The following is a 26121-nucleotide window of genomic DNA, read 5'->3' as shown; positions in this document are numbered from 1 at the left end:
GATATAATTTTTTTTCAAGTCATTTGAATATTGTATTCGAAAGGGGAGGCAAAGAAAATACACTTGGTTGAGTATTATATTTTTTAAAGTCACTTAATTGTTCTAAAAAGCCTTTCAAACGTGTCAATGACGTCACTCATTAGCACAATGCTAGCGTGTTATGGGCAACAATAACCCAACCTGTAAGAAAACAAAAGTCAAGTCAAGTCAAGTCAGATTTATTTGTATAGCGCATTTAACATGCACAGAGTGCAACCCAAAGCGCTTCACATATAAGACATTGTCATTGACACAGACTAACAAACACAAATGATGCCGGACGGAGCGGCGTAGTCGCCAGCGTACCCGTGACACCAAGACATACAAGAAACAAATTAATAAATAAAATAAATACAAATTAAAAATAATATTAGTCCAATTTCCAAACGGCTGAAAATGTCCAAGGCGCAAAGATGACCCGCGTGACAACTGCGCCACCAAAAGTTCTTAATAACTGACCAACCCGGAGAATCCACTGGCAGTCTGGAGAGCACTGGAAGGACAAGACAGTCCGAATTTGTGATGGGCGACCCTGCTGATTATCAGCTCGGTGGTCCTAGACAGTGACCGTTTGTTGTTTCATGGTTGACGCTGTCATCAGAGTTTCTTAGCACTCAATCCAGACTCCAGGCACCGGTAGATGCTAGCATAGCAGCTCGCATGTCAGTCGCAGCTCGGTGGTCGTGGCAGCTGCAGATCTCTTGAAGATTGAGGCACCCTTGCTGAGCAATCCCTCCGTCCAGACATTGGATGTGCAGCGTCACGGATGGATGAGGGACTTCAGAGACATAAGGCAGGCTAGCCAAGGCGCTCATCAGCCCAATGGAAGCTGGATAACGTTAACGTTAACTTGACGTTGATGGTGTCAGCCGAGTTTGTTAATCAGAAAAAAGGACTAAGAATAATACAAAAACGATCGAAAATAACATAAATAAAGAGTGATTACATTTAACTTGAAAAATAAATACAAAAAATTAACAGAACATTACATAAAATTACGAACATTACATAAATACAAACAAAAACATGATGCCAGACGGAGCGGCGTGTCTCGCCAGCGTCCCCGTAACCTAGCAACCCAAAAGGACATAAGTACTCGTTCATTCAACTTTTGACCTATAATCCATGTCGAAGTTATACAAACTACAATCAAATCTGAGATTTGTCAACGACAATCAGGTGAAAGAGACACATTTAGCTGTCTAGCTCCATTGACTCCCATTCATTCTGCACTCATGGCGATCGCCCCCAGTGGAAATCTGGTGGAACTGCAACCAAAATTCGGTACAATGGGACTTAATAGAGCTGCACAGTCCCGCCCACAGCCGATGCCGGATGTAAAAAGTCAATGCAATTTCTCCATTGACAATTGCGGTGTAAGCCATAAAAACTTAACTGCACGTGGTAGACTTAAAACCAGCTACGGTTGTACTAAGCGATTGTATATGCTCCTATAGACACCAAGAGTTCGTGGGGCACTAACCTTGTTTTGAGATAAATGCCTTTTATTCGCGATCTCTTGGATAAGTACTTCACTACCCACAATCCTGAACAATCCCACAATCCCACAGTGATGCCTCTGATTGGTGGAAAGGCCGTTATGGTCATAGTTTGAAACTTTCTCAGCGGAAAAATATTGACAAAGATGGAGGAGTTTTTTACTGCCTATGGCGAAAATCTTAATGTGATTAAAAACTTTCTTGACGAATATTGGTACTTGTATCAACAAGGATTGGGGTTTATACATCACACGAACTTAGTCAGGGCCAATACACTATCAAATAGACCACTGTAAATGTTAGTTGAAACAGTCAAACTTTTCAGGTAGGCTAGCACTAGCCGACAGGCTAACCTTTAGCATTTCCGACATTGTATGTCATCATAGATATATACACTAGATGTCGCCTTGACTACTGCTGTTCATTGGAACGAATGCGTCAATCGAGACGCCATCTTGCTTCAGTGATCCACTCCTCTATAATGCATTAGCGTCAATCTGGGCAAAGATCTAGCGAAAATAAAATCACCATAAATCGTCAAAATCTCAAGCAATTATCTAATTTTTTGGGTTGTTCCAACTGACAGGCATGTATTTATGGTTGAGTCTACAGAAAACTAAGCTTAAGACGATAATAAAGATACATTTTACCCGTCTAGCCCCATAGACTCCCATTCATTCTGCACTAGCTAGCGGCGGCCCCTAGAGGAACAATGAGTAAACTGCAACCAGGTTCGATACAATGAAAGTAAACAGGCTCTTCGTAGACAGGCTCTGGTTGAGGCCACATACCCCTCGTCTCGTTTACTCATGTAAGTTGTAATCTCACCAGAAGTTGCTGTAGATCTGTAGAACATTTACCTCTGCTACTACATAGGCTACGCCAGTCGTTACTTTTATAATCATGGGTCAGTGCCATGGGCAAACGAGATGTAGCTGAATTCATAAATGACAAAGCCATGAGAAAGGTGATTTTCTTACGTTTCAACAACAAAGAAGCCGATCTGCCATCATTGTGAGAAGTTCCCAAATTTGTCGCTAATCGCTAAAAAGGTTTTCTATCGCTGGGGATGGCCAAACGTCGGAGAACGTACAGGAGAACTAGTTTAGCGATTCAGATCCCTGTACAAAGATGGCGGCGGTGTTGACGCATGCTGAGAAGCAGAAGGCGACATCTAGTGTATATATCTATGGTATGTCATTACATAATGCAGCTAACATTAGCCTACATGCTGCAACACAGGTATGAATATTATGTTTTAGTGAGTGTCCAAAGGGGTGAAAGCCACTTTAAATCGGGTCACATTATTGACTGTTGTGTGTCCGAGAGTCAGTTTGTGGGTTTTGTAAGGGTCAGCAGCATGAGGGACAAGACCTACAAAGTTGTGGTGAGTTAGCTAAGCAGGGAGGTTGTAATGTTAATGCTGCTAGCAGTGCTAGTTAACATTAGCTAGGCTACTGTAGCCTTCATACTGTATGATTCATATTAATCATTAACCTAGAAATACTTCGTGCATTTAATGAACATTTTGTGTAATAATTCACGGTAAATTAATAAACTGAATATGGTGGTCCAAGAGCAGACCATGCATCAGCCCGACTGAGCAGTGATGACCGCATAGGATGAGTCAGGTAACGTTATGAAGCACTGCCGTTAACGTTAACCGCTTTCACACACACGATATAAAATACACGATGATAAATATAAAATTCAATATCAAAACACTATTATTTACACGATTACTCCTGAAATAACTGCTATTAACTGCACAATCACTATATAAATATCACTGTTTGGAGGAAAGGATTCGCTGCTGTCGCCGGTTGGAAATGAAATATTTCGCGCTGGTTCGTGCTGCTTATATATTTTTCAGTGAGGCCCGGTGGTTTATGGGATGAGTAGTTCCTTCGCTCGGAAATGAAAATATGTACACAGTCTTGTACCTTTGACTTTTTTTGGATTTTCTCTTCGTTTTTTCACTCGAAATGATATGTTGTATGCTTATGAGTTATGCCGTAGCTGGTTAGCCTAAGACATGCTGTAAAACTCTTTAGATACGGATTTTTCCAAACGTCAATGGGACAAATGAATGGGAAGCTTACATCCGGCACCTAACCGCGTTTTGGCTGTGGGCGGGACTGTGCAGCTCTATACGGAGTGGCCAGGCTCTCCGTAGATGGGCTCTGATATATCTATGCAGAGTCCCGAAGTGTGACGTAGCGTTTCCATGACGGCAGAATCACTGGATCTAAACAAATTTTCGAAGTGGCATAAATAGCATTGAATGTAGACATGTGGCATAATTTCTAGCTAATAAAAATAAATATATCCATTTAAACGTGTTTTACCTGCTAGGCAGCAGCTTAGCCACATAACACGGGTTCCCTAGCAGGTATAATAGAAAGAAACAAAATTCCAGTGGATATTTCACGTCTTCTCAAAGACTGGTGGCTGTTAAGAGCCAAAAAAATAAAGCCAAAACACGTCCGTGAATTTAAGGATTTTAACCGCATGCTGTGAAGTTACATGAAGGTCTCTTTTACGGAGGAAACCCATGCTAAAATAAAACTCTGTAGTCACGAATTTGATCGTGTTGGTATGAATATATGTTGTAGTATGTGATTCCTACAGTGTAAAAAAAATATACTAACGTCTTAGAAACGTTGTAAAATGATTGAAATATATTAAGAAAGCCACCGCTATGGTGATTTCTAATGGTAGATTGATTTGTTTAGATCCAGTGAAATTGCTGCCTTGGCAACGCTACGTCATGGCTTCGGGACTCTATAGGGAGGGAAAGTAATCTCATCGCCATCTAGTGGTTGCGTTCCTAGAGTTTAGCGGAGGGGATGGGATTTTTTTTTAGAAAAAATATATCTCGGTGCACATTGGTATCTTAATTTAATGCCTTCCATATGTTAGGCACTGGGGTCACCTCCATTGCTTCAAGTGGTCATACCTTATTTTTAGGATCAGTTGAATTGTTTTGAGTTTTTGTCGTAACATGGTGATAACAAACTACAGTTGCATGTGACGTCACAGGTTTGGGCGCTTAATCTCGGCAATTTGCTTAACTGGCTTACATATTTTTGTAATAACGGAAGGTGATGTAAACCGCGTGGTGATAACCTTTATGTCTGGATAACTGGTGTTGTGCTTCTACTCACATGAAGAGCTGGCAGTAAGTGTTAAGTGGCAATGCTAACCAGGCTAATAAACAAACCATGCTACATGAGTAACGTCGAAGGGTAAAGTCACGTGGCTTTTTTGTAGTTCATTTATGAAACAAAAGGAGCAATTTCAATTTTTTTTAAATAAGGCAAAATAGGGTCTGACATTTTCACAGTTATAAGATTATTACTGTATAGACACTGAAAAATATTTTTGGTGGATAAGATCGCTGATTTGGCTTCACAGTATTTTTTTAAAAATAGGTCTATGGGACTTAAAGGAGAATTCCGGTGTGATTTTGACCTAAAGTGTTTTGAAACATGATACCGAGTGTGAACGTATGTCTCATAGCCCATCTCGGCTTGTCCCCTGCACTCCGAATTCTGGCGCTAGTTAGCCGATGCTACCAACAAGGCGGTCAATGGTGGTGCCTCGGCATCGGCATAGCCATGCAAATAAATCTGTGGAAAAAAATAATTCCGTGGAAATGCATGGATTACAGTTTCTTCCAGTAGCAGCAACTGGAATCCATGCATTTCCACTGAATTATTTTTGGAATCTGATCCCTTATCATACCTGTTCATTCTTACTCGTCGCTCGAGATGGCTGCAAACGCTAAACTTCGAGAAGATACTGTCTGTATAAATCGTCTTGTAAGTAAACTACCAGTGCTTTTTCAAAGTTCTCAATGTCTCGTTTTAAATGTCAGGGCCCTTGGAAGTCTACCAATGAAGTGTGGAGATACATTGAGCCTCGTAAATGGTGTAAAACAGTGATTTATTTGCATGGCTATGCCGATGCCGAGGCACCACCATTGACCGCCTTGTTGGTAGCATCGGCTAACTAGCGCCAGATTTCGGAGTGCAGGGGAAAAGCCGAGATGGGCTATGAGACATACGTTCACACTCGGTATCATGTTTCAAAACACTTTAGGTCAAAATCACACCGGAATTCTCCTTTAACATTGGAGCTGCTCTTCGATAGGAACGCAACCACTTGGGGCGCTGGTTTTCACTTTCCCTCCCTATTCCTAAGATAAACAGATGTTGACTAGCCACCACCTGAATGTTTGTGTGATACTAACGAGCTATCTTAAAGACATGTAGAAACCTTGCCAAACACAATCAATAACCCATTGGCAATGATAGAAACGTGCTAAATTGTGTCTTTTCACGATACCTCAGTCTAACGACAATGTGGCGCTCTGAAATAATGTCAACATTTTCGAGGGTGCTCTGCCTGGAACCACGAACAACACAGAGCTCCTGGATGGCTAGTGGGGTGAGTCTAACTGTGCATCCAATATTTGAAGATTATATATAAAAAAAAGCCTATTTGCCAATACAGATATGCCTCAAAAGTAGCACACTGTTAGTTGTTAATACACTTTTGGACTTTTTTTAGTTGTTAATACACTTTTGGACTTTTTTTAAATAATTTTTTAAAGAAAGCAATATGTTCACTTACATTATGAAGTGTTTTGTCCCAAAGCTAGCAAGCTAACTAGCTAATTGCCTACAGCAATAAACACTAGCAACACACACTGTAGCTAGGCTACTGCTCTCTGGTGTGTTATTTTTTACAGTCTATGGTTTTAGTAGGCCTACAATGTACTAGCCTACTGTACTACATTGAGGAGACTAAACTAAGTTAAGTTATGCAATCAAGCCGTATCTCAAAGCTAATGTTAGAATACTGTTTGGATGTCAAATTTAGCATCGTTACAGCTCCTTGTCAATTTTGACTAGGCTAGAATGCAGGGCTCATTTTATTGACTCCGACACTGAATGTTTGCAAAATCCCGATGTAAATGGAGAAGTGTTTTTCAAGACTCAAAAGTGCTTGTCCCCAGGAGAAGTACGAACCTTTATTTTAACTACGTAGAAAACATTATGAATTGCATCAGCAGCCTTTTAACTGTGTTAAAATTGCAAGGGTTCCCTCATAAATGTCTTAAAGTGACAGTAACTCCTTCAACCTTACCCCCCCCCCTTGTTCAAGTCAGCTACCGTCACAAATTGAATCCAATTCTGTAGGAAACACTGCACATGTCGGTCTGTTTGACTCCTATGTTTGTGTGTGGCTATTTTGTTTTGAATTTATGATCTTCCTTGTCAAAAAAGAAAGGCGTTATTAAAGATATGCACAACAAAACAAATGTCCTCCTGTCCATCACGCCCCACCTGTCAGGCCTCTATTTCCCACTAGTGGGGCCTGCCCCACACTTTGAGAACCAATGGGCTACAGTAATATAAGTGTGTTGAGAGTGTTAGTGGAGTTGTGGGTCTACCAAGTCCATAGCCATGCACTGCCCCCTTCACGTTGAGCACCAGTCGGAATGCATCTCAGTGAAATGCAGAAAGACCCAGATTTTTTTCAGAACGGCATGTGGTGTTTGCTGCCATCACTGAGTCAATGGAGAGGATCATTGGCATTTCTCTCGCTCCTCTCCTCCCCCATTAATCACCAGTGGCTTTCTTGGTGTTCAAATGAAATGGCTGCTTTTGTCTCGACATCGGTGCAGATGTGCAAGCCACTTTACGGGCCAGGCCCAGATGGGCTCATTACTCGCGAGCACTGGCTCCCATAACAACCGTTCAGTCGCGCCGCCGAGGCTGTGGGCTGACAGACGTTTGTCTCCTGGCAATATCGCTTCCTTCCCCTGAGAATCTCAGTGACAACTGAGAAATGAGAAGAAATGGCCCTGTAGTCAGATGTTGACTGGGCTATTTTGATTTTAATTGAGTTTGCCAAGTCATTATTAATATTGACATATAGGTCCCTGTTGCTGCATTTTTAAAAGTACAGTCCTAGTATCCTAGCAAACGGTTTAGGGTGTTGATATTAGCCTATTATTAAAGTCCAGGAGGGTGAGGGCAAGAGCTAACCATACCATCTCAACTGGCTAACATTCTTCCCTGCATGGTGTTTGAGAGGGATTGGAAATGTGAATGGGTAACTTGAGACGTGAACATAGTAAAGGTGGATGAAAAAGCCCTTTAACATATTCTGCAGAGTACACAGACAGAAGTGTAAGTAGCCTTACTGGTTCAGTGTGTTGCCGTTCTCTTGGGAGTGAACTATTACAGAGAAAAAAGTCTGCAGGGCTCCTGTCACATACTTGGATGAGATTATGGGGATAAACTTGGATACTATAATTGAGGGTTATATTACGAAAGCAAGGTAGCCTACCCAGTTTGTCAAGATAAATTCAGGAGTAGGCTTAACCACTGATCTCAAAAGAGCATGTCACTTTTGAAAAAAAAGATGTCGTTCTTTTTTGAGATCAGCAGTCACTCCCAAAGCCTGTAACCTCACTTCATAGTAGGGCACTCTTACAGACATGGAACAGAAAAGTAGGTTCCTCATCAGAGGGCACTTTATGTTCCTGTAAATAGCCTGACGGTTTTGTATATCAATTTTACAGTTCTCTGTAGAGCTTTTATGATCCGTTCAGTGAAGACAGGACCACAAGTATATGAAGGTATAAATAAAATCAGGCAAATTGCATGACAACTCAGTTTGAAAGGCAAATGCATTTGGTTTATTGGTATCCATTCAAAACAGACAAGTAATAAACATATTTCTCTTGGACATTTCCAAAACAGAAAGATGCATTTAGCTCTGCTCCTGTTGTCATTTGCTAATGGCGGGCTCTAACTGCTGTTGCCAGCGGTTCACCGTAGCACCACTTGCCTTTAGTCAGATTAAATGAGGCAGAAAGCATTGAGGGCAATCTGAACGCATTAACTCCAGGCTTGTGGCAATTGCAGAGACTGCTGGACTCTCTCTTCCTCTCCTGTCAGCCTTTCTCTCTCTCCTTCCCTCCACTCTTAAGAGCTCACTTGACTGTGGAGCCAGTGGCACTAATGTACTGGAGAGAGGGCCAGTGCGCCCGTTACCGTGCCGACAGCCTCTGCACTCTCCGAAGTGACACTACAGAGCATTGCTGTCATGCAGAATCATGCACAGGTCACAAGCATGCCAGGCTGTGTCCACACGCACAATACATAACAAAGAGGAAAAAACAAAAACAAGAAAAGTGATACAAAAACAGAGAACTCAGATTGTATTACCATCCATGAGTGAGCCCCACCCCTCTATACAGTGACCCTTACATGACCCTTGGGTTCAAATCTCCACAGATAGTGTCAGCCTAGCAGTGACCTTTTCCTCCTGTCCATCCCTTGGGACATCACCGAGTCACTTCCCAAATTGCCTATTTATACATACATTGAGTGCTGCTGTCAGCTGACCGTGTAGAAAGAGACAGTGGTTAATGCTTTACTGACCCTTAATCTTGGAGAAGTTGTAATATGCTGTTGCTGTAAATGTACCCGAGGGTTAGAGATTAAGCTCTCCCTAACTCTCTCCCTGTGTTGGCACTTGGCAGTTCTGAGAGATTTGTTTGTTTACTTGTTTGTTTTCCTCCTCAAGGAGAGGTGATCAGATGGCAAGTCCACCATTGGGTCACAGCCAGGCTGAACCTCAGGCAGTGTTAGCAAGTGGACAGACCCAGGCTTGTTGGTGTACGTGCGGACTCTCATGCACAGCCTCACTCACCCATGGCACGAGAGTTCAAATGAGTCCTGCTACCCTTCAGACGACAAACTTCAATGTGAACAAGACTAACCTACAGGTACATATAAAGCTATTTGGAAAAAATAATTATCCTTCACAAATTCTAGCAGCATGTGCAATAAATAGTATAGATAGTACAAACATTGTATCATTGAAACCACAAAAGGACTGACAGCGCTTTTAACGAATACTACCAAAACAATAGCAGACCAATTCAATTTGCCTTCTTAATGGCATTTTCAGTCCACAGCTAAATTGAATCCCAACAGGATTTAGCAATAAAGCAGTCATGTCCAGCTACTACCATCAAATTTATTTTTGAGGAAGGAAAGACTCTTCCAAGCTACCCTGTCCCTTCTATATTCCTTTCCACATACAGTTCCAACACCATTTGGCAGTGTTAAATGCTTACAACTCATTCCAGTGATTATACAAGTATCCCAAGAGAGGTAAGAAGAGTACAAACGGAAAATAAAGAATAGCTCCTATGATCCAGACAACTGGGAGAAGGTTCTATAGTAGAACCAGAAGTTCAGCTTGGAACTTCTCCAGACCGGCAGCATCTAAGCAGTTATTAGTTTTTACAGTTTTAAGGAGAAAGTTCTAAGCAGTCCCTGTGTGTATCCTTGGCAGGTTATTTGTTTTGTCCGCATAGATAAATCCTTTAAGATGATAAGAAACCTTCTAATACAGGAGCTCCTCCAACAAATATGAGACATTAAGCAGGACCTTTGAGGATTCATTTCTGAGGACAAAACCAATTTTTTTCCTAGAGCGCCCTTGGCCTACAAATAACAAGGGCTAAAGAAAACAAGTCCCAAGGAGTAACATGATATGCAATATGGCAGCATCCAACTGTTTGTTTGTCCCCCCTGGGGCCAGCTTTGGATGTGTTGCTTCAGCTGGTCCTGAAGAGATATCAACTCATTTATTTTTGGCTGCTGAAGAGTGACATTCAATAAGAGTCAACTCCTCTGAAGAGAAGGAACACTATGGCTACAGAAATGGTTTATGTGCTTTCACTTCAAATACAGGGGCTTTTGAAAGATTCATTTACAGGTTTTGTAGGCCTGTTAGTGCCAAAGCCTGTTTCAGCCAGGTCACTACTTTGCGCTTGTCAAGGCATGACACAATGGACAGTTTTAAAAAGAAAAACAGAAGTATTACACCAGAGGTTTCTATAACAAAACACTAACAGCAATTTGTAAACTTTTATAACAGTCTTAACATTATCGAGTAGTGCTGACAACTTCACAATTGCTCTAGCCCCCCCCCCCCCTCACTCCAAATGAATAAACGACACAGGATTAGGCATTCCAAACCTGCTTAGCATGCCCACTCTCTCTTTTCCAAGAGCTAAGACACGACTGCAGCTGTAACTTCACTCTGCTGCTTGTCCAGAAAAAAAATGTTTGAGTTACAGAGCGGAAAAGCAGGGACAACGTAGACTGAGCGCCACATGCTTTTGTGATGTTATCAGCAAAATTCCCATGGTCCCTTTCAACGTAAAAGTAAAAATTGTACTTGTTTGTTATTTTTGTGGACTTAATTAAATAATTTAATTAATTACTGTTTAGCATACACCTAAAACAATCCATGCACAGTGCTTGTGTGGTATAATTAAAACATCAATAAATATAAATAAAACTGAAGCAAACATACAGGCAGGCATACAAAACAAATAAACTAACAAAAAAGGACACAACATAAGAGACCTGACTGGGTTTTTATTTTTGTCACTTCTAAAAACATGTATAAAATTGGTCCGATTTCAGAAACAAGGCACACAATGTCTTGGTTCAGGATTTCAGTGTTTGCATCGAGCATTCTATCCAAATATACCAATGTATTTTTTTTTCCAAGCAGCAAGACAACCATGCAAATTCATAACCGAATGATGCACTCTAGTAGTAGGTCTCTCTTTCCACCCAACCTGCAAAAAGAGATGAGGGGGAAGAATGGTTTCAGACACAGTCACACCAGAATTCATGTAGATGGTAAAAAACACACACTTTCTGATTAGCCATCACTGATCAGACGACTATTCATCGGGTTTAAGGGATCAAGCTTTTATAAAATTTACATTTATTAATTTAACAGATTCTTTCATCCAAAGTGACTTACATAGGTCAGTTATATTATAAGGGTCCTTCTCCCCAGAGCAACTGGGGTTAAGTGCCTTGCTCAAGGGCACAACAGTGAAAGCTAGGAATTGAACCCAAAACTTTTAAGACTGCTGCATGGTAGCCCAGCTCATTTGCCACTACACTACCACCACCCCATAAAGATCACAATGGCAAAAATAGATGGAGGGAGTTTTTCCCCTTACCTCCTGGGCTGCGTCGCAGGATAAGCTTACGGATTTCATCATAAATAAAGATAAGGAGTGAATATGGAAAGGCGCAGAACCACCAGTTTGGTCTGAAAAAGGAGAGAAAAATGAGAGAACAAAACAATTATAATCTTTGATGAAGAATGCAAAGAATATGCCAATTCAGAAATGGCTTAAAAAAAAAACATTTTGTCGTTGGTTCTGTTCAGAAGAGCAGATTTTGGCCAGACTTACTTGAGTGGGTACATTCTGAGGGCGACATCCATGCCTGGGCAGTATGACAAGAAGGCAGCCAGGGCTGTCTCCTCAAACAGGCCAAAGATGAGGATTTTATTTCTGGGGAAGGCAGGAACACACAAGATGTCAGTTAAATACTGTTCCTTCTGCAGCCCCGTTATCATTTTTGTAAGGCCTTTCATGAGGCCTGTTTATTCACGCCCTACTTACTTCATGCCCTGTTGGAAGACTGAGTTTCTCCTGGTCTTGCAGATGATCAAATCAGCCCATTGCACGACCACAATGCTGGAGAAGAAGGCCGTATGGCAGGTGAACTCCACAATCTTCCTCTGTTCATAGGTCTGTGGCACACAAGTGATGCAAGTCAGGGGAGGATACAGGAAGCTGAACACAGACGGCCTGTTTTCCAGATAAAATTGGCTCTTTGCTGGTGAATTTTTTGCTACTAATGAGCCAAATGTACTTTGCACATGGGCTTAATTTCTGACCTGAAGCTACAGAGAACTCAAATAGACTATTAGATTTGCCATCCACAGGTTGTAATGAAATTGTACACTTATGCATAACTCAAGTTGAACAGCATAAAAAAAAGTCTAACATGTCAGACACATCAATAAAAGTTAGATGTGTTACAGCAATGGGCAAACTGTGCAAACAAACAGTATCCCACACCAGAAGCACACAAAACTATTTCAATCTGAGCTAACTTTGTTTAATCTCTTACTATGCAATAGGATTTTGGACTCCTCTGTCAGGGTTCCCACTCTTTAGAGCGGTATATGAATACATGAGCATTGAATAAACAAAGTTGTTAAGCTAAGAACCAGATATACACCAATTCTGTGTGGAAATATATTTGTATAAATGTATTCTGGCAAGTCAATTTTAAACTGCTACAGTACAACAAAATTATTTCCATTTTTGGAATAGACTTTCCAAAATTCCACAATATTCCAGAAATTCCATGACCCGTGGGAACCCTGCTCTGTACAATATTATTGGTTATATAGTAAAACTTGGAAAACAAAAATCTGTGTCATAACCCCATAGATACCCTTGGTAGTGGTACACTACAAGCTGGACACTTACCCACTGCTGTCCATAACTGTCCTCCAGATCGTTAGTGAACTTGTCATCCCACCTCACTCGAATTCCGAGTAGTGTGGAGGGCAGGAAACCATTTTCAGCCAAAATTACAAAATATGTGAAGAATCCTGCCAGGGCCTGGATCATACCTGTTAAAAATGCCAAAGATGGTGACGATCAGTCCCTGAAGTCACAGCACATGAATCTCTGTCCAGAGGGTAAGCAGGATATAAGTAAGGGATAATGGACGACACGGTGGTCTGTTCACAGAAGTTAATGCACGGTCGAGGTTGTAAAACGGCCCCGACGCGAAGCGGAGGGCAGTTTAAACCTCATAAGTGCATTATTAGATCTGATGAACTGAGACTGCACCAGACTGTGATTGACAGTCAGATCTCACACAGCCCTGCTCTGATTGGACCAGAAGAACCGGGAGCTGTGGATTTTTGCAAAACAAAGGTTCTAGGTGGAGGTTTTTTTTTTCTAAAACCGGCTGATTTATGTTGTTCTGTTGGAGCATAGTGTCGGTTTCAGTGAATATGATCAAATCTTGCCAACTGCAGCTTTAACTGACAGATGATTGTTTCTTAAGAGGCATTCACTGGTACATAGCCCAAATAAGAGGTCATTTAAAAATATGCAATGCTAAATCTGACCAGTCTGAGTTTTTGATGGATCTTTTTAAACAAAAACAAAAATACATATATTTAAAGAGTTAACCTTATCTTAGGAAAACGTGTGCTCTAATTCCATGTCCCTGATTGAATTATTAAGATATAACTTCAGCTCCCATTTTCCTTTCATGAGATATAATAAGGATGTACTCCATACAGAAACACACAGCATTTCACATTTCATCTTGAGTAAAACAGTTCTCACCGATCTGCCCATAGGCCATACTGATAAGCCTCTCGTTCACCAGCTTGTCTGTCTTTGGGTTTCTGGGCTGTCTCTTCATGATGTCGCTTTCAGCCATTTCATAAGCCAGGGAGATAGCAGGAACCTGGGAATTCACAAAAACATTGGTTATATTACTGTCTGAGAGAACCGATAACTGGAAGGTCTGAAAACGATGAAATGACAGAAAAACACAGAACAGTGTTCTTTACCATGTCTGTTCCGAGATCGATACAGAGGATGGTGACTGTGCCCAGAGGGAGTGGGATGTTGGCGATGATGAAGAAAAGGAAAGGTGTGATTTCAGGGATGTTACTGGTCAGAGTGTAGGCGATAGACTTCTTCAAGTTGTCGAAGATTAGACGACCTGGAAGACAAACATTTTTAGAGGATTGACAATTTTAAGTCGTGGTATACCATTCAAGCATGCAAAAACACTTATTGATTGGGGCAAGACATACACATTGGTGAATCACAGCACTTCACACATAAGCAGATATCAGTGCCATGAACAATGGGGTAAGGGCTAGTCTTTGAGAGAATTCCCCACCTTCCTCAACTCCTGTAACTATGGAGGCAAAGTTGTCATCCAGAAGGATCATGTCAGCAGCCTGCTTAGAGACATCAGATCCGGCGATACCCATAGCAACACCAATGTCAGCCTTCTTCAGGGCAGGAGAGTCATTGACGCCATCACCTGTTACAGCCACAATGGCACCCTGTAGAGCAAAACAACAAAATGGATCTTCGTGAAGGGCAATACCATAAAGAAAAGCAATATGCCATCAGTGAGAATTATCAATTTGGTGAAGACCATCATTTACCTGTCGCTGGCAGCCTTCAACAATGATGAGTTTCTGCTGTGGAGAAGTTCTGGCAAACACAATCTCAGTGTGGTACTTCAGGATGTCATCCAGAAATTCGGGTGTCATGTCCTTCAGTTCAGAGCCATGGACAACACAAGCCTTGGCATCTCTGAAGAAAAAAAAAGATAAGTGTTAATCTAACTGTTGTCCTGAACTCCTGTTACACACTCAGATTAACACTGTTAATATATTGATTATTTAAAAGGCTACACTGACAAGAGTGATGTGGTCTACCTTGGGTTGACTTCTGTAATGGGAATGTTCAGGCGAGCTGCAATATCTTCCACGGTCTCGTTACCCTCAGAGATGATGCCTACACCTTTGGCGATGGCCTTAGCAGTGATGGGATGATCACCAGTCACCATGATGACCTGGAATTAAAACAATAGGCAAAAAAAGGTGATCAAGCTTTGTTCTCAATCTTTATACAGTACATGTCACATGAATGAACATGCACGTACAGTAGACTTGTACACAATAAACAGGCATTTAAGCAATAGCATACCTTGATTCCAGCACTCCTGCACTTGCCAACAGCATCGGGCACAGCAGCACGAGGAGGGTCAATCATGGACATGAGGCCAATGAAGCACAGATTCTCGGTGGGGAAGTTCACCTCCTCACAGTCAAAGACGAAATCCTCAGAGAACTGGTCATCAGGCAGGTTGAAATGGCAGAAGCCTATGAGGTGGAAAGGAATTGCAAAAAAAAATTGTAAACCAAACCATTGATACCCCGATTAGTAAGTGTGGCATTCAAATGTCTGGAAAAAAAATACAACACAGAGGAAACAGGCCAGCCATGAAGACAGCTGTCTTTTACAACAACCAAGCAGTTTGATTCATTTCAAGGGGTGCAGAACCATACCGAGCACTCTTTCACCCAGACCGCCCAGCTCCAGGTAGGCGTTCTGGAAGGCTTCCTTCAGCTCTTCATCCAGCGGCTGTTCATTGCCCTGGATCATGATGGATGAGCAGCGGTCCAGGATCCTCTCTGGGGCTCCCTTCATCACCAGCAGATGCTTGGTCTCGCCACTGGGGTTCTTGTGAATGGAGAGCTACCAGGAAAACACAAAAACACAATGGTCTTACCAACAAATGCAACCACTTATGGACATGGACAGGCACTGCTGACGTTGGAGGAGGGTTTTTAGTAAAGTGCTCCCAGTACCTGGTATTTGTTGGTGGAGTTGAAGGGGATCTCAGCGATCTTGTGGTTCTTTTCCCTCATCTCCTTCACAGAGCCACAACACAGCTCAATGCACTTCAGCAAGGCAGACTCAGAGGCATCTCCAGCAACATCTCGCTAAATATGTCCAACACACACACACACACAAGTTATTGTGAGGAACCAAGAGCTGCACTTTTATAGACACCAGTTTCTGCCCTCACAGATCTACATGATATTCACTTCAGCTGTTGTCACTGACTTGTGAGGGGGAGAGAGTTGTTAAAGCAAGCTGTGATGCCACCATGCTTCACAAATAAGCATGATACAGGAGCGGATGGGTGTAGGATGGATACAGAGGGTATGTTGCATTTCATTTAGTGAATGGAGGAAGTAGGGCTTGTTTACAGCCAGATCATTCTGGCTCTAGGGAGGAAAATGGCGCTAGATGATTCCCTAGGGTAGTCCGAGGGAGTCGGAGCAGAACATAAAGAGAATAACAAGCCCTGTGCAGGGGTAAACAACACTGAAGACAAACAGCTCAATTATGTGCTAAATAGCCAGGGCAACTTTATCATAGTCATAGTGATGTGCCAGAAAAAATCTCCAGGGCTTTCATTATGGTAGAATACTAATTCTACCCTTTCATTTTTAGGGGAGGGAGAGGCTCAATGTACAACCACTGGACTTTATTGCAAAAACAAGATGTCAGAGGGGGACTTTTTACATTGCAATCCACTGCTAGTCACCTTGAGAATGGGGACACTATCCTGATCGGCCAGGAAGACAGCACGATTGCAGAGGCCGGCCACACGTGCCAGGGAGGTCCAGGTAGCGGAGGTGCGGTCAAAAGAGGTTCCAGTCTGGTTCTCCGTGGTGTCAGCTTCATGGATCTGGTTGTCGAACCACATGTGGGCCACCGTCATGCGGTTCTGGGTCAGAGTTCCGGTCTTGTCAGAGCAGATGGTGGACGTAGAGCCCAGAGTCTCCACAGCTTCCAGGTTCTTCACCAGGCAGTTCTTCTTGGCCATGCGCTTGGCAGTCAAGGTCAGACACACCTGGAATTGGATTTGTGGTGCCAAAGTTCAGTAAAAACAACCAGCTGCACAACATTTACCTCAAAAATGATCTTGGACTTTGAATCATCCTATGGATCGATAGAGAGATATGGTATGCTGACAGGAATATTGAATTTGTGATGTAAAAGAATAAATCCTGACTCTGAACTCTAGACTAGGTGTACTTACAGTGACTGTAGCCAGGAGACCTTCCGGCACGTTGGCAACAATGATCCCGATGAGGAAGATGACCGCCTCCAGCCAGCTGTATCCAAGGATGAGCGAGAGGATGAAGAACGAGACACCCAGGAAGACAGCCACACCAGTGATGATGTGGATGAAGTGCTCGATTTCAATGGAGATGGGTGTGCGGCCGACTTCAAGGCCAGAAGCCAGGGTGGCAATACGACCCATGACTGTGCGATCACCAGTGTTGATGACAATACCTCTAGCAGTACCTGACATAAAAATAAAAAAGGCAATGTGACAGTCAATATTACAATGTTCCTGCACATTATGTAAACTTAACTTCTTGGGTTGAAAGATGGAAAATGGTTAAAACACTTATGGTTTGCTATGTTTTGTAAGTTGCTAAAGCCAATATACCTTCGACACAGTTAGTGGAGAAGAAAGCGATGTTCCTAGTTTCCAGGGGGTTATCATTGGAGAAGTCAGGGGTACGTGTCTGAGGCTCAGATTCTCCTGTGAGGGAGGAGTTGTCCACCTGACAATGGAATACAATGCCATTGAGTAAAATAGAAAAGATAATGTTGTCTATGCTGAAAATTGCATGCACACAGACAGAATAAACCCAAGAATATCCACCTTGCAGCCATGAGCGGAGATGATACGCAGGTCAGCAGGGATTCTGTCTCCACCTTTCACCTCCACCAGATCTCCAACCACCACCTCCTCAGCATTGATGCTCATCTTCTCACCATCACGTACAACCAGGGCTTGCTACAGGGTCAGTCAAAAATATATAAATGTATAGACATGTATACAAAACATACTTAACTATACAACAACACCAACAACAACAACACACCTCATAAAAATATTATGACCTGGAGGTACCTGAGGAACTAGGTTCTTGAAGGAGTCCATGATCTTCGAGCTCTTAGCCTCCTGGTAGTAGGAGAAGCATCCAGTGATGATCACAACAGCAGACAGCACAACACCCAAGTACAACTGCACAGGGAAGCAGAAAAAGAACAAGGTTAGGTTAGGTGAAGTGCCCAAATGGAGAAATACATTTTCCCAATGGACCTGAAGTCTGCTCTTACACAGAAAGAATGTTCTCCTTACGTTATCATTTGCTGGTTCATCTTCTGAGGCAGCCTGAATACCGTAGGCCAGGAAGCAGAGGATGGCTCCAATCCACAGCAGAGTGGAGAACCCACCAAAGAGCTGCTTGCAGAACTTCACCCATTCTGGGGTGGTGGGCGGTGGGGTCAGAGCATTGAGACCGTCTCGAGCAAGGATCTCTTTTGCACGAGTGGAGGTCAGACCCTGCAAATTCAACATGGAGCCATTCAGGAACTTTTGCCAAGTTCACCGCAACCGGCTCACAACAGACAAGGCTTCCATAGCATATCTGATACAACACAACATGAGGCTGTGTCATTTTGTGTGAATGTTTTTGTGTGGAGCCATGTGTTTAACATGATTAAAACTCATCCTCAAAAAGGATCCTCAGCAACTCACCCTGGTCAAGTCAGTGCCATATTTGCGGTTGAGTTCATCAAGTGTCAGCTTGTGATCATCCTGAAGGGGTAAATAACAGGAGGAAAGATCAGAGGAAAGGGCCCATTTAGGTTTTAAACTAACAAAGTTACACATCATCAGGACAAGCCTTTTTCTTCCACAAGGAGAGATAAAGTTGCCTTACCAGATCCACCTCTTTCTTTAGCTCATCCATGTCCTTTTCTTTCTCCTTCTTGGCCTTGGACTTCTTGCTTCCCTGCTCTGAAGTAGCAGCGAGCTCATATTGTTCCCGTCCTTCCTGTGACACACCAGAATAGAGAACATTTAGCTTCAAGAAAAATCGCTGACCTCTGTGGGTGTTATTCCACAGAAGAAATTCATAGTGCTTAGCCCTGGAACAGATTTTCCCCTTGTATTATCATGTTAGGCCTCTTGTCTGCCTTGGTTCCGGTTCTCAGTAAAGCTGCTTTGTGACAGTGTTGTATTGTTTGCAAATATAAATGCTAACTTGGACAGAACCGATCAGTTTGTGGCACAATGTGTGGCACTTTGTACCATTATGCCCCCAGATTTACATGATGTATGGACTAACGTTAAGCTCTTTATGATGGCTGATTTTCTTTCTTCTGCCCATCCGAACATGGACTGAATTTGAAAAGTTAAATTCATCATCACTTTACATTTGAAGGATTACTTTTTACAGGGAATTTAACCAACATGTAATTATATAGATAGATAGATAGATTGTGGGTGTTATACAACTTAAATGAGCAGAACTTAAAGAGCAACTTGTTGGTTGATTTCAAAACTGAATTTATACTTCATCTTGTCTGAAAATATATTTTTCAAAAATGTATATGTAAAAATTAATGTTTTACAAAACGTACAGACAGTAATTCAGAAGAAAGTGTACCCACTTTAAACAGGCTCCTAAATATACTTTTCCCACACACAAACGAGTCATATTACGTAGAAGGTAAACGTCTTAAGTTTTTTTTTCCTCAATTTTTTAGAAAGTCATAATGGTTAATCATTGTGTTTGTGCTGGTTGCACTAATTCCACTGGTATTTCATTCTGTAAATGTTATGAGAATGTAAACATTGTTAGAATGTGAGTGTTTGTTTACCGGTCGCGGTATGAATGCAAATGTGTGTAATTTAATTATAACTAGGTGGTTATATTATGCCTTGCTAGTTCGCTAGTGTAGGCTACTGTTTTGACACCAGCACTTGTAGTTAATGTGGCAGCAACTGCCTAAGATATACTGCCACTTATGTCGCTACTAAGCTGTCTTACACGTGTTTCTTTTATTCCCGACATATTTTTTGAAGTTGTAGCCTACTCCGCTCATAATCTTTTCCGGCAGATCGTCGTGACAGAAGAAATATGGGCCGTCAAACAGTTTGATGTTTTTTGCCATGCTGCCCAATTATCGCAAAATATTGTGAATATTCCAATAATTTTCTCACACTGTTCTGGTGTAGTTATTTTTTTTCTTTCTAAGAATCTAATTCCTTCATCATTTATCTACACTATGCTTTATAGGGGTTTACAACCTGTAAGTTGCTCTTCAAAGAAGGTCTCACAGCCTTGACTTCTCACATTATGTAATGAAATGATGTTGGTGATGGCACTAAACAAGGCTGAGACTATCCAGTTTAAAAAGATTATAATACCATGTCCAACTTATGACCTTTAAAACTGATTAACATTTCATAACATTCTACACATATAATATGATGGAAAGCAAGTAAAAAACATCGCACATCAGCACAAGCTGATTGATTCTCCCAATAATTGATTGAAAATGTTGCATAAGCAATACAAAATATATACATCTGTTGAAGTAATTCATCTTCTGGAAGGAGAATGGTTTCAGGCTTAATGGATGGTGGATGTGGATCTGACACTTAAAATAAACTATTGACAGCCACTTCAGAATCTCATCTCATACTTTTCCCTCATGTCTAGACGCTGACACTTTAATCCTGAAAATGTATTTTGCCTGCTCATAGCTCAACCTGCCATGTCACAGACTGATCTTGTTCTGTGGGCTGTTATGCCGCACATGTGCAGAAAAGCCACCGCCCTGACTGAAAGCAACAGATAAACATCCACTTAAAGCTCTACCTCATGTTTTATTAAAAAAGACTGGTAGATGTTTTGACAATCAGCATTTCTCGCAGCTCTCTAAAACACCCCCATCTACAATTCAACAAGCAGTTAGCTGATTTGTGCGCCTATTTCAGATTCAGCATTCTTTTCTGCTTTTGTGTGAAGGCTGCTGCAGGAGCTCAATGTTCATCATTTACCAACCGTTAAACACCAGCCGTTTCCTCTCAAAACTAGTGGAAAACGGAGGAGGGGAGCGGTTCAGCTGATCGGCTACTCCACAGACTAGCCCCCTGCAATCTTTCCATTAGAAGGCAAAGGCAGCACATGCTGAAAAGCAACAGTGTGAAGCTGGGGGGGGGGGGCAAAAAAAAAGAAAAAGAAATCTGGAATTTCAAAAGCGGCTCTAAAGGATACGCAAAGTTTTTTCCCCTTGGCGTGACTACTCAAAACAATGACCCTTTGTTGCTTACGCTTTTACCAAAACGAGGGGAGGGGAAAAAAAACAACCGAGAAGAAGGCTGTGTTTGTGCACTACATAAACGCCGGCAAGTCACACCTCGCTGCTCGTCTGTGGATGAAAATGACATCAGGAGGGGCTCTGCTCAGCACAGAGCAGAGTATTATGTCAGAGTGCGAGAGAATTGGGCTATTGAAAGTGAAAGAGCACACATGAGCATGTCAGAGCAGAGCGTCCTTCCACGTGCAGTGCCTCAAAATACGGAAGAACAGGCATAACAAAAGGCTCCAACCACCGCCTTTGGATGTATTCACTGATAGTGAACCAGGGAGGCATTCTTACAAGTCACTATTCCTCCATGAGCTCTGGTAATGATGTGTTGCTCTCCCTCTATCTCTTACCCTTTTTCTTCTGTGAGGGCCAAAAAACAAAAGTGCTCACTCAACCATATCACTTCCCACCCCACAGCTAACCCCCACCCCCTTCCCCTCTGGGACTTTGCCCTGTTGCCATGGGCGATAGAGCCACACCTCTGGATATCTCAATGGGTGGAGTCACGTGTTCCACCCCCTCACATTCCCTTTGTTGCAGAAGGGGCTCATTAAAAAACATTGACACTCATGCACGACTCACTACCTGCTAACCTGTGGGGGGGGGGGGGTTACAACAATCCAGGTCCTGTGAAACATAAATAACTAACTGACATCTCATATAGTTCATACATTTTCAATTACAGTTTTCCCCCTCTACTGGTTGTGGAGGAAAGGTTATTTAGCTCAAGAGAGGAAGCTTGTTTGCACAATTGGAGAGAAAACAGACACAATACTCAACCTAGGCTCCATTCTGAGCCCTTGGGTCAAACCAGCAAAGGAATGGGTGATGGTGTGGCACAGTATTTAAAGCATAACACACAGGGGAAGAGGGGTTAAGGGTGTGGAGAAAGTGCTCTCCACTTTATACCTGTAAAGTTAGTGAGTGTGTGTGTGCGTGTCCGCAAACTTGCATATGTATGTGTGTGTGTGTGTGTGTGTGTATGTATGTGTGTGTCCAGTCATGGAGATGCGATCGTTGGTGACAAAAGGGCTTGCTAACGCACAGTGACTGTTGAGCGGAAAGAATGTTAAGTCCTTGGGAGAGCAGCGACGGTCTCAGACAGGCATGCACCCTTCTGGGATGGAGGGGGTGGGGGTTGGAGGCAGAGAAGGAAGGGGTGAGAATAGCCAGCTGGGGCCGACACCTGATAAAAGTTGAATGGATCTGATGCATGCTGCTGGGATCAGACACCTCATCCAACTTTACTGAACATACCGTTCCATAAGTAATGCACATGTTAGTTGGTGTTCACTTGGAGATCGTGGAGGACAAGAAAACCAGTGTATCCAATTTGACAAACAGCTATGAGGAAATCAGTCTTTCAAAGGGCACATGGCTGGTGGATAAAACCCTCTTGTACTCACCGAAGCCCCTCTGATCAAAACATCCACTAAAGAATTAAACATTGCTGCACTGGGAGTCAAAAAATTAGGTGAACTATTGCATTCCGTAGCCTACATGAACACCTCTCTGGATCTCTAACCTAGGCCTACCCAGCATCATTTCAAGTCCAGTGCCCTGCACTTTACATTAGGGGCAGGGAGTGATGTCTACTGTTGGATACCTAAGTGAGAAATGCAGCTCACAGGGCACACACATTCTCTTCACTCCAAACAGTGTATCAGTCCTTTCGTCCAAATCCAATTAAAGTGAATGGTTTTGAATAAAAAGAAACCTTTTAGTTTGTTTAGAGGTAAAGAAAATATAATTTATCAGTGGTAGCCTAATGTCGTCATATTCATGGGTTTCATCAGGTCCCTTTCCACAGGTGTATTAATCAAGCACCATTCAGTCTGCATTGATAATCAAGGTGCCTGATTTTACACACCTGTGGAAAGGGACCTGATGAAACCCATGAATACGGTCACAACATATAGCCTACTGCAATGTATTTCTCTCTGAGAATTTGGCGGCACTTAATCACCGGAAAAAGATGAATGCACCGAAATGCAACTTGACAGCAACTATTTCAAATGGCGACATTACGAATAATATAATAGAATATTACTTTGCTACCAATATTCTGTGAGAATCTTAAACCAGACGTTTATTTATATCTCTGTTACAGACCACCACCCACCTCAAAAATACCGGCTAAAACGCCTCACCTTCCGTTTCATTGCGCATTGGGCTAGTCCTGAAGTAAAGGCGCCATGAGAACAACTTCATGAATTTCACGACGTCATAAGAAACCTTTTAACATTTTTACCTAACTTCCCTCTCCTAAGTTGTTAAAACATGTCACTTACCGTGTAAGATAATTATAACACTTACTTCGACCCCATTATCTCGTCCCATCATTACGCAATTTGTATCAATCGATTTCCGCTAATAATGGTTAGAAACATGTTGCATTAACTTTCCATTGTTGTAACACAGCGTAAGCGACATACTTCTGAAGTTTCTACATCAGATTCCACAGTTCAACCCAAGACGAGCGCGCATCTACCCTGCATAGACTAGCCTAACTTGTTATCTCTTGGTAGCAGGATCAGTTAAGCGTTTTCCATCTCAGACAGAGAGAACACGCCACGGTGAAGTCCAGCCATCTCAAAGGAAGTTTCCACGCATGCTTTAGTTGAGCAATCTTTGGGCTACTTTTTGTCGTTTCTCTTCTGAATTTTCTGACATTAAACTTTTCTTGAGATGGCTGTCAAAAACTTCACTCATAACCCTAATATGCAATGATTACATTGTGGTTGTCCTATTCACCCCTTTACATGAAGAAATATCACATCAACATAAAACAACAAAACAGTTGCTAACCAGCTATGCTCACATAGCATACCCTACCTAATGAATGCCACTTTCACAAGGGGCTTTGCGGAAGTCTTCAAACATCGCAGGCATTTTGAGAGTTTTATCTATTCATTTGTCTGAGGTTAAAATGTGAGTATTTCTTTATTCTTTAATGACCACCTATAAGCGTCAGAACTAGGCCTACAACGCATCCGACACAAGTCATGAAATATGGGTTAAAGCACGTTTTCAATAAAAAAGCTTAGGATGGAAAAAATAGGGAAATACTTACTCCGCGTCCCATTTTGAAATGCAAAATTCTGTACAAGACCTCACAAATGTGCCGATAACTGTTTCCTGGACCGCCAATTAAAATCTGACAAAAATGAAGTTTTAAAAAACCCTGGATGCGTCCTGGCCACACGCGTCACACCCGGACACGCATCCAAGCTCCTTGGCCGTCACAAGGTCCCAATTCTTATATACAGTGTGTCTTTTACTCGTGACGTCTACTGCCTTTGCCATGGTAACATAGAAGTAAGGGGCGGGGTCTTATTGAAAGATTTACAGTAATCACATATTAAAATCCTCGCTTGACAGTTTAACATCTAATTAAGTTAGATATTAAATTGGAAAGCAACTGGTCCTGGCCTTAAATTCAGATTTTATTATGCAAGGTTTTCCTTAGCCCAGACAGTACACTGTCAGACAATACACATCATCAGGAAAACATATTCTGAGCTTTCTAATTCTCTGACTTAATTGAAAGGATATAAATAGTTTGATGATGTAGGCTATACTTCAGTCTATTTCAAGTATTTCAACTGGTCACTCGTAACTACTATTGAACCAGATTTACAGCAGTGTGTTTAACTTTATTAACTTTGGTTGCTATCCTTAAAGGCCTATCTTGAAATCATGTGGGAAGCCTGTAAATCGTTATTCCCACATTAGCTTTATTTGTTGTTGCTTTAAATCATTTTTAGTTGTCATCAATTAATATTACATCTCATTATGAGTAACGAAATGGGCAGAGACGTTGGATGTTTAGATTAGAGGCTCCGGAGTAAATTCCTGGAGTTATGCACACCACGAAAGACAAGGTTGTTGATATCAGTTGTGGATATTCTGATAGAGATGTTGGGCTCTATAAAATAATGTAATATTAGGTCCCCTAATTATGATAACAATGGTCATTATGAACTATGATAGCCGTGTGTCAGTGCAGGGCCTTTGGAACCGTATGTAAGTCTACTGTCTCTTAAATGGCAGCCGTAGGCTACAGTCACTATCCAAACAGTGGTTTCATGCAACATGCTGTTTTATTGAAATCTTGTAATGCAAGTTGTTAGGTGGATATGCAACAAGACCCATGGCTAAAACTGAACACTGACCACTGGACAACTGTACATGTGCATGTCTGTTTGTGTGCATGTGCACATGTGCATATGTGTGTTGAAGTTTGTCTTCAAAGTGAAAGCTAAAAATATCTTGGATTTTATTTACATGCTGCTGCCTCGATCCTATAAATGTGTTTCCATGGAAACTGTCATGTTCCAACCCTCTCTGTGTAAATGAAAACGACACTCCAGAACCAGTGCAGTGCCCCCTGTTGGACAACCATGCTACAACGCCTAGTGCCATGGACACGAAAAACATGTACATTTGGACTGATGGTCAAATGCTTTAGGAGTTTTTTTTTTGTTTGTTTGTTATTCATTTTTTATTACATTTGTTTATTCAATGATACATATAGATTTTTTGTTGTTAATTTTATTTTACTTTTCTTTTTAGGTAGGCCTAATCATCTCATTAAAACTATTTTTTTATTCATTACTAGGTTTTTTGTTCAATTTGTATCCCTCTTAACAGTGCATTAATGAAATGTAAATATCTGAGATAGCAGAAGAAAGGGAAGTCATTTAATTAAGTTTGTATTTGAATGATTTAATCTAAACAACGTTTAGATTAATCTAAACAAAGGACTCTTGAGTGGGTCAGTGATTAATGTCCAATACAGAAAATGCTAGATGTTGTTCTACGGGAAAAAATTTAACCACATTATTTAAATAAGAT

The 26121-nt window shown here is 41.7% G+C and overlaps 1 protein-coding gene across 2 annotated transcripts; it reads right to left on the bottom strand.

The window, feature by feature from the left end:
• Positions 1-10997: 10997 nt before the first annotated feature.
• LOC143136250 (sodium/potassium-transporting ATPase subunit alpha-1) lies at positions 10998-24509 on the bottom strand. Of its 2 annotated transcripts, none has more exons than XM_076296852.1 (22): positions 24338-24509; positions 18825-18938; positions 18641-18700; positions 18242-18445; positions 18011-18124; positions 17759-17893; positions 17540-17657; positions 17123-17391; positions 16625-16933; positions 15879-16013; positions 15576-15765; positions 15214-15389; positions 14943-15079; positions 14667-14817; positions 14393-14561; positions 14055-14209; positions 13825-13948; positions 12949-13094; positions 12070-12200; positions 11857-11958; positions 11620-11711; positions 10998-11223 (listed from the first exon to the last, which is right to left on the bottom strand). In XM_076296852.1, the coding sequence occupies exons 1-22, from the start codon at positions 24347-24349 to the stop codon at positions 11195-11197; spliced, it is 3072 nt and encodes a 1023-aa protein (XP_076152967.1). In that variant the 5' UTR covers positions 24350-24509; the 3' UTR covers positions 10998-11194. The 2 variants fall into 2 exon arrangements, with proteins under 2 accessions (XP_076152967.1, XP_076152966.1); XM_076296851.1 differs by lacking the exon at positions 24338-24509 and adding an exon at positions 23581-24242.
• Between the last annotated feature and the right edge of the window lie 1612 nt (positions 24510-26121).

Source organism: Alosa pseudoharengus, unplaced genomic scaffold, assembly GCF_046254945.1.
Source record: "Alosa pseudoharengus isolate Yale_2024_CS ecotype anadromous, Long Island Sound unplaced genomic scaffold, YU_APseudo_1.1 YU_APseudo_1.1_scf_20, whole genome shotgun sequence".
NCBI classification, from domain to species: Eukaryota; Metazoa; Chordata; class Actinopteri; order Clupeiformes; family Clupeidae; genus Alosa; species Alosa pseudoharengus.
The sequence above is the reverse complement of the archived record's forward strand: the minus strand, read 5'-3'. Positions and strand labels throughout refer to the sequence as shown.

What these genes read in the sequence shown, in the direction of transcription:
- LOC143136250 (XM_076296851.1), bottom strand. Translation starts at nt 23,607, where the DNA reads ATGATGGGACGAGATAATGGGGTCGAA. An exon ending in ACTCCACCAACAAATACCAG is followed by an intron (nt 15,766 to 15,878) that starts GTACTGGGAGCA and finishes TTTTCCTGGTAG; the next exon opens with CTCTCCATTCACAAGAACCC. An exon ending in GCAGGAGTGCTGGAATCAAG is followed by an intron (nt 15,080 to 15,213) that starts GTATGCTATTGC and finishes TTTTAATTCCAG; the next exon opens with GTCATCATGGTGACTGGTGA.